This window comes from Heterocephalus glaber, unplaced genomic scaffold (genome assembly GCF_053883595.1).
Source record: "Heterocephalus glaber isolate CG9 unplaced genomic scaffold, H.glaber_assembly_v1.0 deba00000942, whole genome shotgun sequence".
NCBI classification, from domain to species: domain Eukaryota; kingdom Metazoa; phylum Chordata; class Mammalia; order Rodentia; family Bathyergidae; genus Heterocephalus; species Heterocephalus glaber.
In genome coordinates, this window is record NW_028258174.1 from 5310042 (window position 1) to 5323772 (window position 13731).

The window sequence follows — 13731 nt, forward strand, 5'->3', positions numbered from 1 at the left end:
ACAGAATTTTTAGCAGTCTGTGGATGCCATTCATTTCCTGATTCTGGCTGTCAGTCTCTCTCTGAGCACCAAATGCACATCACTTTAGCTTGTGGTTACACAGTTGTTGTCTAGGTTTCTTGGTTTATTGTCTTCTTGCTCACTAATCTATTAAGGAAAGCCTGTACAGCTTTTTATCACATGTAAAATTATTCTACAGCAGTAGTAATAGGAATGGTAAAATTTATATCACGGTACATTTGCTGAACTCTTCATAGAGTTGGCTGGTTTCCAAAAGAGGGTAGTGGGTCTGGGTCTCTGTCTCCTGCCACCCAGGGATCTTGTGTCAGCACCAAAGCAGCCTCCCTGAGCAACAGAAGCAGTGGTTTGGGGACTTCTAGAAAGGTGAAGAGTTGCCTCAGGGCATTATTAGTGGGCATTGCTTCACAGGGGAGAAAGAAGAAATTATTAGGAACCCCAGAGCTGTACCCAGTTTTGTTTTTTTTTTTTAAAAAACAAACTTAGAGAAGCCTGTAATCCCAGCACTTGGGGAGGCTGAGGCAGAAGGATTGCTGCAAGTTTGTGACTGACTAGCCTGGGTTATGTAGTCAGTTCAAGGCCAGGCCAGCCTGACCTACAAAGCAAGACCTTTTCTCAAAAAAAAAAAAAAGAGTTAAAGAGAAAAAGCAGATGTTTGACAATCTTAAAACTCAAAATAGCATAAACTAGGAACATGAGGCTTTGTATATTTTACTCATTCATTCTCTCCTACGTTTACTCATTCATGCAACAAATGTGCCTTGAACAGGCATCGAACTAAGCCCCAGATGATGCAAGGATAAATGAGTCTTGTTTCTTTGAATAGCTCATATTGTGCAGCCAAATGGTACGGAGTTTGTGAAAGTGACACAGGCACAGGCTAGAATATATTGGTTATTCTTCCCACACCTGATATGGTGGTTGGCGTGGAATAGCTGCTCAGAAATGACAATTGAGTGAATAGGAGTGGGAAGTGATAAGTACTGAAACAAGAAGCTACAATATGTGAGAAGTGCAGACTGTCAGGGGGTGAAGATTGAAAAGGGGATCATGTACTCAGTACACCACCAGTTTCCTTGATTATTCCAGAGACTGAGAACATCATGTTCCAAAACTTGCTATTCTCGTAAACAGGTGACCTTGACTCATTTATTTTTTCTGTAGCTGAGTAAAGAATTATAACCATATTGTCAGATAACCACCTTTGTTATACTGTATCTGTGAATTGGGCTCCATTCTACGGTTTTAAAAAGCACCTGGAGTTATAATAATTCATAGCTGCTTAATTGTGAGTCCCTTCAAATCCCAAAGAAGAAACCAGATAAAACTGCTGAACAAACATTTCCTTTCCTGGGTAGAAATGTGGTCATTTCAAATGGGAATCACTAGTTAAATTATAACCTTACGCTGGTGCTTACATGAGCGGCTTTCTCCTGTTGACCTTCAGGAAGTTACAATGACATTTTAATATTTAATTTGGAAATTAATTAGCTTGTCAAGTTTTGAGAGATTTTTCATAAATACACCAAATTAACTCCCTCACACTTTTATATCATGACTATTAGTGAATATATACATGATAAATAGAAAGTTTCTAAAGGCTGCTTGGCTATCAAAGCCCATCTCATTCTTAATTTGTGCCAGGTGAGAGAAGAAATTCCAGACTGAAATGTGGCCAGAAACCACAGTGCAGAGAAGTTTAACAACCCTCCCCAGCAAAAAGTCAAAATTTAACCTTAAAATCTCACAACTGCTTTATGATGATCACTCAGGTGGTACAGACCCATGCTACTATTACGGAAATTAAGTAGTACATTAGTACGTATAAGCTTTCCAACAGAAAAATTACTTTGAAGGTAAATTAATTGTAAGTGTAAAGGTCTACTTACATTAAAATATTCTTTTGTTTTGTTTTGTTTTTTGGTACCAGGGATCTAACTCGGAACCGTGAGCTTGCGCGGCAGGTGCTAGAACCACTGAGCTAAATCCCCGGCACATTAAAATATTCTCATAGCCAGGCGTAGTGGCACACACCTATGAATCTAGTTACTTCTGAGTTGAGAGGATCACAACTCAAGGCCAGCCTGGGCAACTTAATGAGACTGTCTCAAAACAGAACAAGAGTCAGGGATGTAGCTCAGTAACAGAACTCTTGCCTAGCATGCTTGAGCCCCCAAGTTCAATTCCCAGTATTACAAAAAATAAAAACAAAACAAAAAAGCACCACTTACATATTTCATCATATGATAAATGTTCATTATTGAGAAATTAGAAAATGGGGATAAACAAGAGGGGAAAAATTTAAAATGCCACCCCAATCACACACATAAACTTTTTTTTTTCGAGACAAGTATTCCAGGCTGGACTTGAATTCACTATGTAGCCCAGGCTGGCCTTGAACTCATTGCCATCCTCCTGTCTCAGCCTCTTTAGTGCTGGGAGTACAGGTGGGCACCACCATATCTGACTGTATAAATTTTTTAAACTAAAAAAAAAAAAGACAGAGAGACAGGGCTGGGGGTGCATCTCAGTGGAAGAGTAGTTCATGCTTAGTACATATGAGAACCTGAGTGCTTCCCAGCACCACAAAGAAAGTGAGGGATTGTATTATTTATAATGGCAAAAAAATAGACTCTAAGATCAAAATTTCTGTTCTCATATTCTTGTACTAGAATCAGCAGCACCTAGGAAGAGTAGAGGTGGAAGGTAAATTCTATCCTAATATCACATGTAACAATACTAATTCCTTATCCATATGACAGTTCTTCAGTGTATAAAGATAATCTTCGCATCCCTACTGAATTTTCCTACTCTCTGGGCTAAATAGTGCTAGTCCTTTGAAATGATGTCTGTTGGCTTTGTGATTATCCACTTCTGAATTTGTTTATGCTTCATCTAAAGACAAATATGCAGGACTGACTGACTACTCCCGAGCAGAAAGCATGAGGCCAGTGCTGTTCAGTGGAACTTTCTGTGATGAATGTTTGATGTCTATACTCTCCAATATGGTGACCACTGGCCACATGTGGTTACTGGGTACTTGTAATGTAGCTAAGAAGAATGAAGAACTGAACTTTAACTTTTATTTAATTTAATTAATTTAAACTTAAGTAGCTTCATTTGGCTAGTGGCTATCACATTGGGCAGCACAATTCTAGGTGTTATAGCTCCACTAATATAGTTGAATTTTGCATTGTTCTGGAGTAGCCATAGGTTCCTTTTGAGTTTCTTTCTCTGAAAACCTATAATCTCTCTCTCTCTTTCTTTCTTTCTTTCTTTCTTTCCTTGTATGGGCTGGGTGTGGTGGCACATGCCTGTAGTTCCAGCACTCAGGAGGCCATGCGTTTTTGCTGTTGTTTTGTTTTGTTTTGTTTTTTGGGATAGGGTCTCACTCTGTAGTTCAGGCTGGCCTTGAACTCACTATGTAGCCCAGGATGATCTCAAACTTGTGGGGGATCCTCCTGCCTCAGCTGCCTGAGTGCTATGGCTGCCATGAGTTGATCAGATTTCCTCTGCCAAGTTGCTTCTGCCTTGGAGACAGCCAGCTATGGACTGAAACTTAAGAAACTGTGATCCCAAGTAAACTTTTCCTTCTTAAAGCTATACATGTCAAGTATTTTGTCACAGCAATGAAAAGCTGATTAATGCAGAAAATTGTTATAGAGAAGTGGGGTCATTGCAGTCACATACCTGACAATATGGTTCAGAAGGCTTTGAAATTGGTTTGTGGGAGGACTTTGGGAAAGTTTGGAGAATTGAGCTGGAGAAATCTTGGACTACTGGAAGCAGAACTTGATGGGTGGTGCTGATATGAGTTTAGAAGACCAGAAAGCTAATAGGCATGTGAACAGTAAAGACTGTGTTCATAAGGTTTCAGGTGGGAATGAGGACTCTATTGGGAATTGGATTAGAAGCCATGCATATTATATTCTGGGGTAGAGAATTTGTCTATATTTTGTCCATGCCTTAAAACCTTGTGTGAGACTGAGTTTAAAGGTATGGACTAATTGATCCAGCAGAGGAAATTTCAGTACAGCCCAATATTCAGGCTGTATCATGGGTATATCTGGTTGCTTTCTGCCAGATTTATAGTGAGAATCAGAAGCAAAAAAGCAGAGGGGATGGGTGTGGTGGTGCATGTCTGTAATCCCAGCACTCAGCAGGCTGAGGGAGGAGGATCACCATGAGTTTGAAGACAGCCTGGACTACAAAGTGAGTTCAAGGCCAGCCTGAACTACATAGTGATTCCCTATCGCAAAACAACAACATACAAAAAAGCAGAAGGGAAAGGTTTGAAAATTTTAACATTTGGCCAGAAAAGAAACATGTATAAAGTTGGAGCCAAAGAAGGTGTGGTTGCAGAAGAGAATAGTGACATTAAAATGAAGTGAAGGGCCGGGGATTTAGGTCAGTGGTTCTGCTGCCTGCCTTGCAAGCACAAGGACCTGAGTTTGAGCTCCAGTATCAAAAAAAAAAAAAAAAAAAAAAAAAAAAAAAAAAAAAAAGAAGTGAAGTATTTTGCACTGGGTCAAGAGGAAAGATGTCTTGAGGGCATCTCAGAAATCAGCAAGATTCCACCCATCACAGGATCAAGTGTAAACTCCTTAGAAAGATTTTGCTTTGAGAAAAGAATCCCAGTTCCTCCTGCTCAAGCAGGGCTACTTAGAAGTTTCGTTCCCTGGGATTTAACTTCTCCATGCTCAGCCATCCAGGCACTCAGAGACCACTATAGGTACTGTCCAAGTGCCAGAATCCTGCTTAGCTGACAGCAGACCTTGGTGTCATCTGCATGATGCTGGTTTTGCAGGCATGTAGGATGCAGGAGCTGTGGATTCAGGGAGGCTTCCATCCAGATAACAAAGGAAGGCCTGGGAGGTAGGGCAATATGTGACAGGGCTGCAGTCCCTGCTAGGAAGCCTTAAGGAAGCAATGCATAAGGCTGTGGGAGGGAAGCCAAAGCTGCAGGGGAGATCTCAGAGAGTTGGAAATGATGGGAACATTTGCCAAGAAAAACTGCAAATAGTGAATGGAGCCAGCCCAAGAGAGAGGTTGTGTGGACTGCAACAGACAAGGACATAGGTATGGGGGCACCAAGCCCTCTGAAATGCACATCTCAGCACTATGTGCCCTGGATGCTGGACATGGAGGTACAGGACTTAATATTTGTCCTGCTGAGTTTTGGTCTTACTCAGTTCAACTCCTTTTTGTTCCTCTATCCCTCCTTTGTGGAATACCCTATGCCATTCTGTCTTGGGAACATGTAACTTGTTTTTTGAATTATACAGGGGCTTACAGCTAAGAGTTTGCCTTGAGTTTCAGAGGAGACTTTGGACTTGGTTTTTGTACAATGTTGGAACAACTAGTCTTTAGGGAAGGAATTAGTGCATTTTGGTTGGAGACAGGTTAGTTGTATCATGTTAGAATTGTGAGCCTAAAATTGTCTTTATTTTGAGATTAAATATGGATTAAGGAGATAGGTTTGAGTGACAAGGGGAGGACTTGTGATTGTTAATCTTGATTGTCAATTTGATTGGCTTGAGAGACGCTAGAAGATTAGTAAAACATATTTCTGTGTCTGTTTGGGTGAGTTACAGGGTAATGACCTTTTGAAGTATGTCTAGTCCCTGGTCCTTTCTTCTCTGGTTCTTTGGAATTCTCTCTGTTTCCTGGCTGCTCTGAGTTGAGCAGTTTCCTCTGACATTAATTGTGTTTCTAACTATGGTTCATGGTAAAACATGTTTAGAAACACAGGAATCCATGATGCCAGAGGTTCTTTCCACCTGGTGTTTTAGATTTCGCTGTGTCTGCAGAACCTCCTCTCTGGGATTCACCTCCACTGTGATTTGGGAGAACATGTTTCCATGATGCCATCCCACACCCTCCACCCAAGCAGGCAGCCTTTGTTTGTACTGAATCTGTGAAAGGCAGAGCCCCTGGGAAGGTGAGCAGAAGAGGGGTAATTGTGCCTACATTGGTGAACAACACTGGCTCTATGACACCTATGGGATTTTACAAATATGGATACCATTTCTTGCACATTATAGGCCGTTTAGTTTCACTAGTGTGGTTTAGAAGAGATTCTTACATAAGCAAGTAGTTGGAAAAAATATTAAGACCTCTTCCCTTTCTTTTTTTTAGTACTGGGGATTGACTCCGTGGAGCACTAATCTACATCCCTAGCCTTTTGCTTTTATTTTATAGTTTTATTTTGAGACAGGATCTTCTTAAATTGCTGGGCTCAAACTTGCAATCCTCCTGCCTCAGCCTCATGAGTAGTTGGGATTACAGATGTTATCACTGTGGCAGGCTCTTAAGATTGCCTTCTTTAGAGATGATATTGTATGATTCAATGAGTACAAAATTTCAAGAATAATTTATAATTAATGACACTTCTAGTTACAGCAAGGATGTCAGCACCTCACAGTAAGGCATGGGTCCCAGAGGGCTTCCAGCATGCCCTCAATAGTCCTGTATCCCATGGTAACTCCTCAATAGTCCTGGAGCCTGGGGCTAGCAGATTGAGAGGTTGAGCCAGGATTTGAATTCAAGTCTCTTTCCCTCAAAGCCCTCTTTAATTTCGGTAAAACATGAAAAGAGATTATTGTTACCAAATGTAAATAATAAAATATTCAACAAACATCAGCGGGGGGGAGGGTCTGTGCTAAAGATAGGGCACTGCAGTTGACAGATCTTTGCTAAGTAGCTATACTTTAGGGACATTTGATATAGATGGACAAAGCATGCGGAGCCATAGGCCACCAATCGTACATACTTCTAAACCCTGGGATGGGTTTGAACAATGTTGCTGGATAAAAGAAGCTGATTGAGTTTCTGAACCATAATTGTTGTTCCAGAATACAGTATTTGTGAAAATGTTGCTGCCTGTAGAATGGGTTTCTCCAAACCTCAGTAATGACACTAAAACATACCTGAGATGCACTTCAGTGTGCTTGAGATAATGATGTCCCTACAGGAATGATGGAGTAAGGGGTGGGTGAACTGGAGTTAGATATTGAAGGGATGTTAGGGGCTTCACCAGCATGATCAGCAGAAAAGCTCTTAGAAGCAAGTGACTGGGCCATGTTCACACAGACATGAATGTACAGCTCACTTTCTGATTCTAAGTGCTTTTTTCATGATAGCTGTGTTTCCTAAAGATAGAATGAGAGGGAGGAATAGAGAGCATCAGGCAGCATAACTTGGATATATTTTCTCTGAAGATTATTCAGTCTTAATCTGGTTTAGATTTCCCTAAGAGCCTTTCAAGAGTAATAGGTTTTGTCACAAAGACACCCCCCCCTCCCCGATAAATAAGGTACTACACAGACAACAACCTATCAGAGTATTCAGGTTGGCCTGACAATAAATGAAATTACACTCAAAAACTGTAATGCAAATTCTCAATTTATTTTATTGTGAATATGCTTTGACCAAAACGTTCCCTGCAGGCTAAATGGCTGTGGTTTTGGGAAATAATTGGCTTCTGGGACACAAAGAGCTGAGGACAAGACTCTCAGCCCACATCACACCCACCAGAGTGGAGATGCTCAGACTGCAGCCTATGGGGTTTCCAGAAGCCTGGAGCCATTTCTGCCTTATTCTTCAGAAGCAACACAGTACAAGGCCCAGGAAATAACCTGATATGTAACATTTGCTTTTACAGATGTTTTATCGAAAAACCAAAATTAAATGGTATGTGGGGGTACACACCTGTAATCCTAGAACCGGGGAGGGTGAGAGGCAGGAAGATCGTGAGTTCAACTCTAGTTTGGGCAACTAAGCCAGTTCAAAGTTGGCCTGGAGAACATAGTGAGACCTTGTCTCAAAAATAAAACAAAACTATCTCATAAAAAACAAAAACAAAACAACTCCCTCAAACTCCAGAAAAATACAAAACAAAAAATCCACAGCCCCTCACCCCAAACTTGAGAATTGAAGTCATTGCATTAGAAATTGTTGCATTAGAAAAAAGGAAACATTGAAGTTATTTTCAAGCAGAAATATAAAATGGGTAAGTGTGTATATACAGATAAAATGTATCCGGTTAAGGTGTAGACTCTAAATAAGATACAAGATGTTTTGGATCTAATCTAAACTGTAAAAATGATAAAAGTTTGTTTTTGGTTTAGGTTTCGGGAGACAAAGTCTTGCTATGTGTCTCAGGCTACCCTTGAATTGGTGATCTTCTTGGCTCATCTCCCAGCTGCTGCGATTATAGGTGAACTCTACCACAGCTGGCTGTAAACATGTGTTTTAAAGGGTTGTGCTAATTATCTGTTTTTTTCTAGTGTTGAGCCATTCACATACTAGGCAAAAACTCTACCACTGAGCTGCGTACACCTGTAGCCCTATTAATTACCTTAATCTAGTAGAGCAAGCTTTACTGTCAATGTCAGCCCAAACTGGACAAAGTAAAGCCATTTAATTTAAGTACCATATTTAAATTTTCCCAGACTTATAAAACATGTGGTAGATGATAGTGGCAGATAGTGCTGCTGGTAGATAGATGATAATGCTGCTGGTTGTGGTGGCACACGTCTTTAATCTCAGTGCTTGGGAGCCCAAGGCAAGAGAATGGTGAGATGAAGCTTGGACTGCATAGTGAGACCCTGTCTCAAAAAACAAGAACAAAAACACCCCCCAACACAAATAAAAGCAAAAACTTAGCTGTTTTTTCTTTATTAGCAGTAAACAGAAGTTTTTATGGAAAAATATTTCATTTTTCCAAACAGGCAATAGCACAAGGTAGTAAACGCAATGTACAAACGGAATGTCTGAGATTAATCCTAACAAGATATTTGGGACTTAAACACAAAATAATCATAAATACCACTTTTAAAAAAAATCAAATTCTCTGTTGGGAAATGTAGAGAATTACTATCTGGAAGATAATTTGCAAAAAAAGAAAATACAAGATGATCAGTCAATAAATATGGTCTTCCTCATTGATAATCAAATATGGGGAAAACAGACCTACAAGGAATTTCATTTTAATCCTAAATTGGCAAAGATTTTTAAAAAATAATCACGTTATTCAACATTTCTTAAGATACACTAATATGGGTATTTGCATACAATACTGGCAAAAGTGTGAACTGATAAAGTTGCTTTAAAATGTAGCAATATATTAGACTCTTAGAACGTTCATATGCTTCTCATCAGTAACCTTACATCTAAAATTCCATCCTACAAGATTGTCAGAGATACAAAGATTTGTATGTAATTATTTATATTGTTTGTTGTAGTTTTATTCATAATAATGAAAAATGTAGGACTACTTGTATGTACAATTGTTACTGGATTCTGGGGTTCTGGAGTCTCTGGCTAAAGGAGTTTTCTATGTTCTTTTTATCCTGAACAAAGAATTGGTCAAGGTAAGTGCAAAAGGTAGCCAGGTTTTACGTTTATCAAAGGTAGGAAAGGAAATATGTTCTACAGAGTGAGTGAGGGCCAATTAAAAGTAGGAAAAGAAGTAGACTCTATAGGGTAAGGGGACCACTGTGAAAGACAGCACAGTAGCCTACAGGTCAATGGCTGCTGTCTTTTGTGTACTCCACTCCACCAGCTGACATCAGGTCTAGGCCCTACAATCAAAAACTTGCTTGGAGCCTCCTGAGAACTGAAGATAAAATTCTCTGGTCCCAGCTGCAGGGCTTTGAGCACTGTTTTTATGCACATTTCCTGGATCTTCTTTACTGACAGGTCACAACCACTTGCCCAGCTGCTTTGCCACCCCCAAACTTCTGCCTCAGTACAGGGAATCAATTAACTAAATTATGATCTATCTGTATGGTAGAATGGTTTCTAGTCATTAGTATCATGTCTTTGAAAAATATTCAATAATACGCGAAATTATAATATGGTAAGTTAAGTGAAAAAAATATGAGATACAAAATTGTGTTTTATCATTAGTGGTTAAATGTGTGCATTAGTCTGATAAGGCTGCTATATCAAAATACCCCAGACTGGATGGCCCAAATAACAGAAATTTATGTTTTTACAGTTTGGAGGCTGAAAGTCCAAGGTCAAGATGTCAGCACCAAGTATGATTTCTCCTGAGGACTCTTTCCTTGCCTTGCAGGTAGCTGCATGCTCTGGCCTCTCTTGTATGTCCTAATCTCAGTTTATATGCACACATTTTTTGTTTTGTTTGGTACCGGGGATCGAACTTGGGACCTGGTGCTTGCGAGGCAGTGGAACCACTGAGCTAAATCCCCAGCCCTAACTTTTTAATCTTTTATGTCACTGCTGCTGCTAAATCAATCCCCTTTAAGAAATGTTCAACTTTATTCTGAAAATATGGCAAATATGGCATAATGCTCAGAAATAGTGTTGACATAAATAGAAACAAATTTTGAAAATGGGCTGTATATTAAAAATCACATAACCTCAGTGTATAAATGCTACATGTAGTAAGTATATATAAAGTGAAATTTTAACTGCATCATGTTTCATACATTGTTATATACACACACATATATATTTTTACAGAATGGAATCATGATATACACAATCTTAAACTATTTTAAGACAGTTTTATATTTATAGAAATATTGCAAAGATAATAGAATGCCCATATTCTTTCACTGAGTTTTAAAACTTATTATTTTTAGAATTATTTTTATTTTTCAGTGCTGGGGATTGAACCTAAGGCTTTATGCCTGCTAGGTTAACATTCTACTGCTGACTTGAGACAGGATCTTGCTATATTGCTTAGGTTCGCCTCAAATTCACGATCTTTCTGCCTCAGCCTCCTAAGTACCTGGGAGTACAGGCACACACCACCACATCTGGCTCCCTCTTTTATTATCTTACACTGGAATGCCACATTTTTACAATTAATGAACTAGTATTGATACATTATAATACACTGAAGTCTATTTTTTTTTCAGATTTCCTTAGATTTTACCTAGCATCCTTTTTCTGTTCCAGCATTCCATCTAGGATATATCATGTCTCTGTAGGCTCCTCTTGACAGTTTCTCAGACTTTCCTTGTTTGTGATGACTTTGACATTATTGAGGAATACTTGTGAGGTATTTTGCAGAATGTCTCTCAATTGGGATTTGTCTAATTACTGCCCCTCACACTCCTTTTTCTGTAGCTGGGATTGAACCCAGGACCTAGGCAAACATTTTGTCACTGAGTTACATTCCCATATCTTTTTATTTTTTATTTTGAGACAGGGTCTTGCTAAATTGCCCATGCTGGCTTTGAACCTGTAATACTCCTACCTCTGCCTCTCAAGCAGCATTGTATTTTACCTCTTAGACTCTAGGAGGTAAAGGACCCAGAGAGTAGAACATCTGCACACATTATTGAGAATTCTTCTGCAGAAAAGATTTGGCTACCTGCTCCTCTATTTACTTAGTCATTTACTTATATCAGTATTGTCTCCTTGGTATTTTTTTTTCCAGTACCAGGGATTGAACTCAGGACCTTGCGCTTGTGAGGCAGGTGTGGCACCACTGAGCTAAATCCCTGGCCCTTCCTTGGTATTTATTTTATATTTGGGTTACATGTATGTTTGATGTGCTTTCTTTGTCCAATAATATGTTGTGAACAAATTTCAATGTCAATAGAGGTGAACATCATAACTTTTAGAGGTTATATAGTATATGTTTAATCAAGCCTCTACTGGTGTACACGTTGCTTTCTTTTTCTTTATTTCCAACAATACTGGGATAACATCCTTGCATGTTTATTTATTGCACGTGTGTGACTATTCCTTAGTTTACTATTTACCTTGGTGCTTTCCATTGCTATAACAAATGCCTGAGATAATCAATTGAAAAAGAGGAAAGGTTTATTTTGGCTCATGAGGTTTCAGTTCATGGTAGGCTAATCTCATTGCTTTTGGACCTGTGGCAAGGGCAGTAAATCATAGTGAGTATACGGTAGGGGAAGCCAGTTCACTACATGGCCAGAAATGAAAGAGATAAAGGCAGAGGTCAAGGTTCCTCAGTCTCCTTCAAGGCTGTGCTCCTAGTGACCTAAGATCTCCTATCATTCCTCACTTTAAGGCTCCACCACCTCCCACAAATGCCCTGGGCTGGTGGGCTAGTGGGCTGTCCCCAAGCCTTTAGGGGACATTCCGGAACCAAACTATAGCACTATTCAACTTTGTCTCCAAACACATTTTGCACTTGCACTGTTTCTCATCTGTCTGGCACACCTTTCTCTTGGTTTATGTAATCTTCTCTTGTTGGACTGGTTTTGCTTATCTTTGCTCATGAAGTCCTATGCACGATTCAGGGCTCAGCTTCAGGACTACCTATTTGCTGTAGAACCTCTTTTTTTTAGTGTTCTGGAGAAAATTTAATGGTTCCAGTCTACGTTTTTCTCTTGGGCATGTATCTGAGCCTCCTACTATATCCAGAATTGTTTTTTGCTCACTGGTCTTTGAGCCAAGAGAGGCAGAAATGTGACCAGTCACTGTCGTCTGTGTCTTCCACTACAGTGATGAGTACAGAAGTAACCTGAATATTTTGATTCTGGCTAGAGTGAAGAATCTGAAGAACTGAGAAATTAAGAGGTGTCCTCATTTACCTACATTGGCGCTCTATGTTTCAGGGAGACAGAAGATAGGTTTTAGTTAGTTTAAAATGAGGACAGCTGTGCATAGTTGAAAAGCAATGTTTTCTAGATGTCTGTCAAAAATGTTTGTTGAAAACTTTAGCGCTGCAGTCTGTTCCAAAACGCTCATCTGCAGTTGCCAAGTATTCAGATTGTATACGAATGCAGGAACTGAAGTAATTCTATTTCCTTTTTAAGTAGGTAGGTGGCATAACGTATCTCATAATTAGTGCAAAGAGGCGAACGCCAAAAACCAAACACAAACCCAAGAGACAATATTAACTTTGGTCGTGACGCTGTCAGCAGTTCAGGATAAAGACCCACCGCTGCTGAGCCACCCAGTACACCCCCGGAGGAGACGCCCCTTCTGTTCAAACTGTGGGGCGGGGTGGCGCACACCTCTGTGAGCCCCCTGGGGTTAGCTGTAGGCGGGTGGCACCGCAGGAGCGCACACCGCCTGCCGCTGGCTCCAGGGGCACTGAGTCGCCCCGCCTCCGCTTTCCGACGCCCAATCACCTGCGGAATCCGGGGGCACATCCCGTCGCCAGCCACGCCCTCAGCTGGCCCGCTGTGGGGCGCCTTTAAGAAGCTACACTGCAGGCGCCTCGGTCGAGGGCGCTCGTGCGGACCGTGAGGCCTGCCCTCTGAGCCCCCGAGGCGCTCGCGCGCCGCCGCCTGTGCGCCGCTCTCCTGTCAGGCGCTCCGCCGCCCTCGCCTCGGCCTCCCCTGCCTGCGCGCGCGCTCTCGCCTCTCCACAGCCCGCCGGCAGGGAAGAAGCGCGCGCTTTGCACCCGAGGGGCTGCCGGGCCATGGTGCCCTCCCAGGAGCAGCCCGCCGCCGCGCCGGGGAGTAACGAGGCGCCGCCGCCCGGCCCTGCGCCCATGGGGGACGCTGCGCTGCCTGGCCCAGGGCCCTCGGACGACCCCGAGGCGGCTCCCGAGAAGGTGGAGGTGGAGCTGTTGGGGTCAGAACCCCGGAATCCCCCCGAGGGCGGCTGGGGCTGGCTAGTGATGCTGGCGGCTATGTGGTGCAACGGGTCGGTGTTCGGCATCCAGAACGCCTGCGGGGTGCTCTTCGTGTCCATGCTCGAGACTTTCGGGTCCAAGGACGATGACAAGATGGTCTTCAAGACAGGTGA

The 13731-nt window shown here is 41.5% G+C and overlaps 1 protein-coding gene across 1 annotated transcript in view; it reads left to right on the top strand.

Moving 5' to 3' along the window:
- The first annotated feature begins 13185 nt into the window (after positions 1-13185).
- Slc16a10 (solute carrier family 16 member 10) overlaps positions 13186-13731 on the top strand; it is a 153754-nt gene continuing 153208 nt past the window's right edge. Inside the window, exon 1 of the mRNA XM_004873995.4 lies at positions 13186-13727. Coding sequence (XP_004874052.1) covers positions 13403-13727 — 325 coding nt within the window. The 5' untranslated portion in view covers positions 13186-13402. The remainder of the gene's footprint in view (positions 13728-13731) is intronic.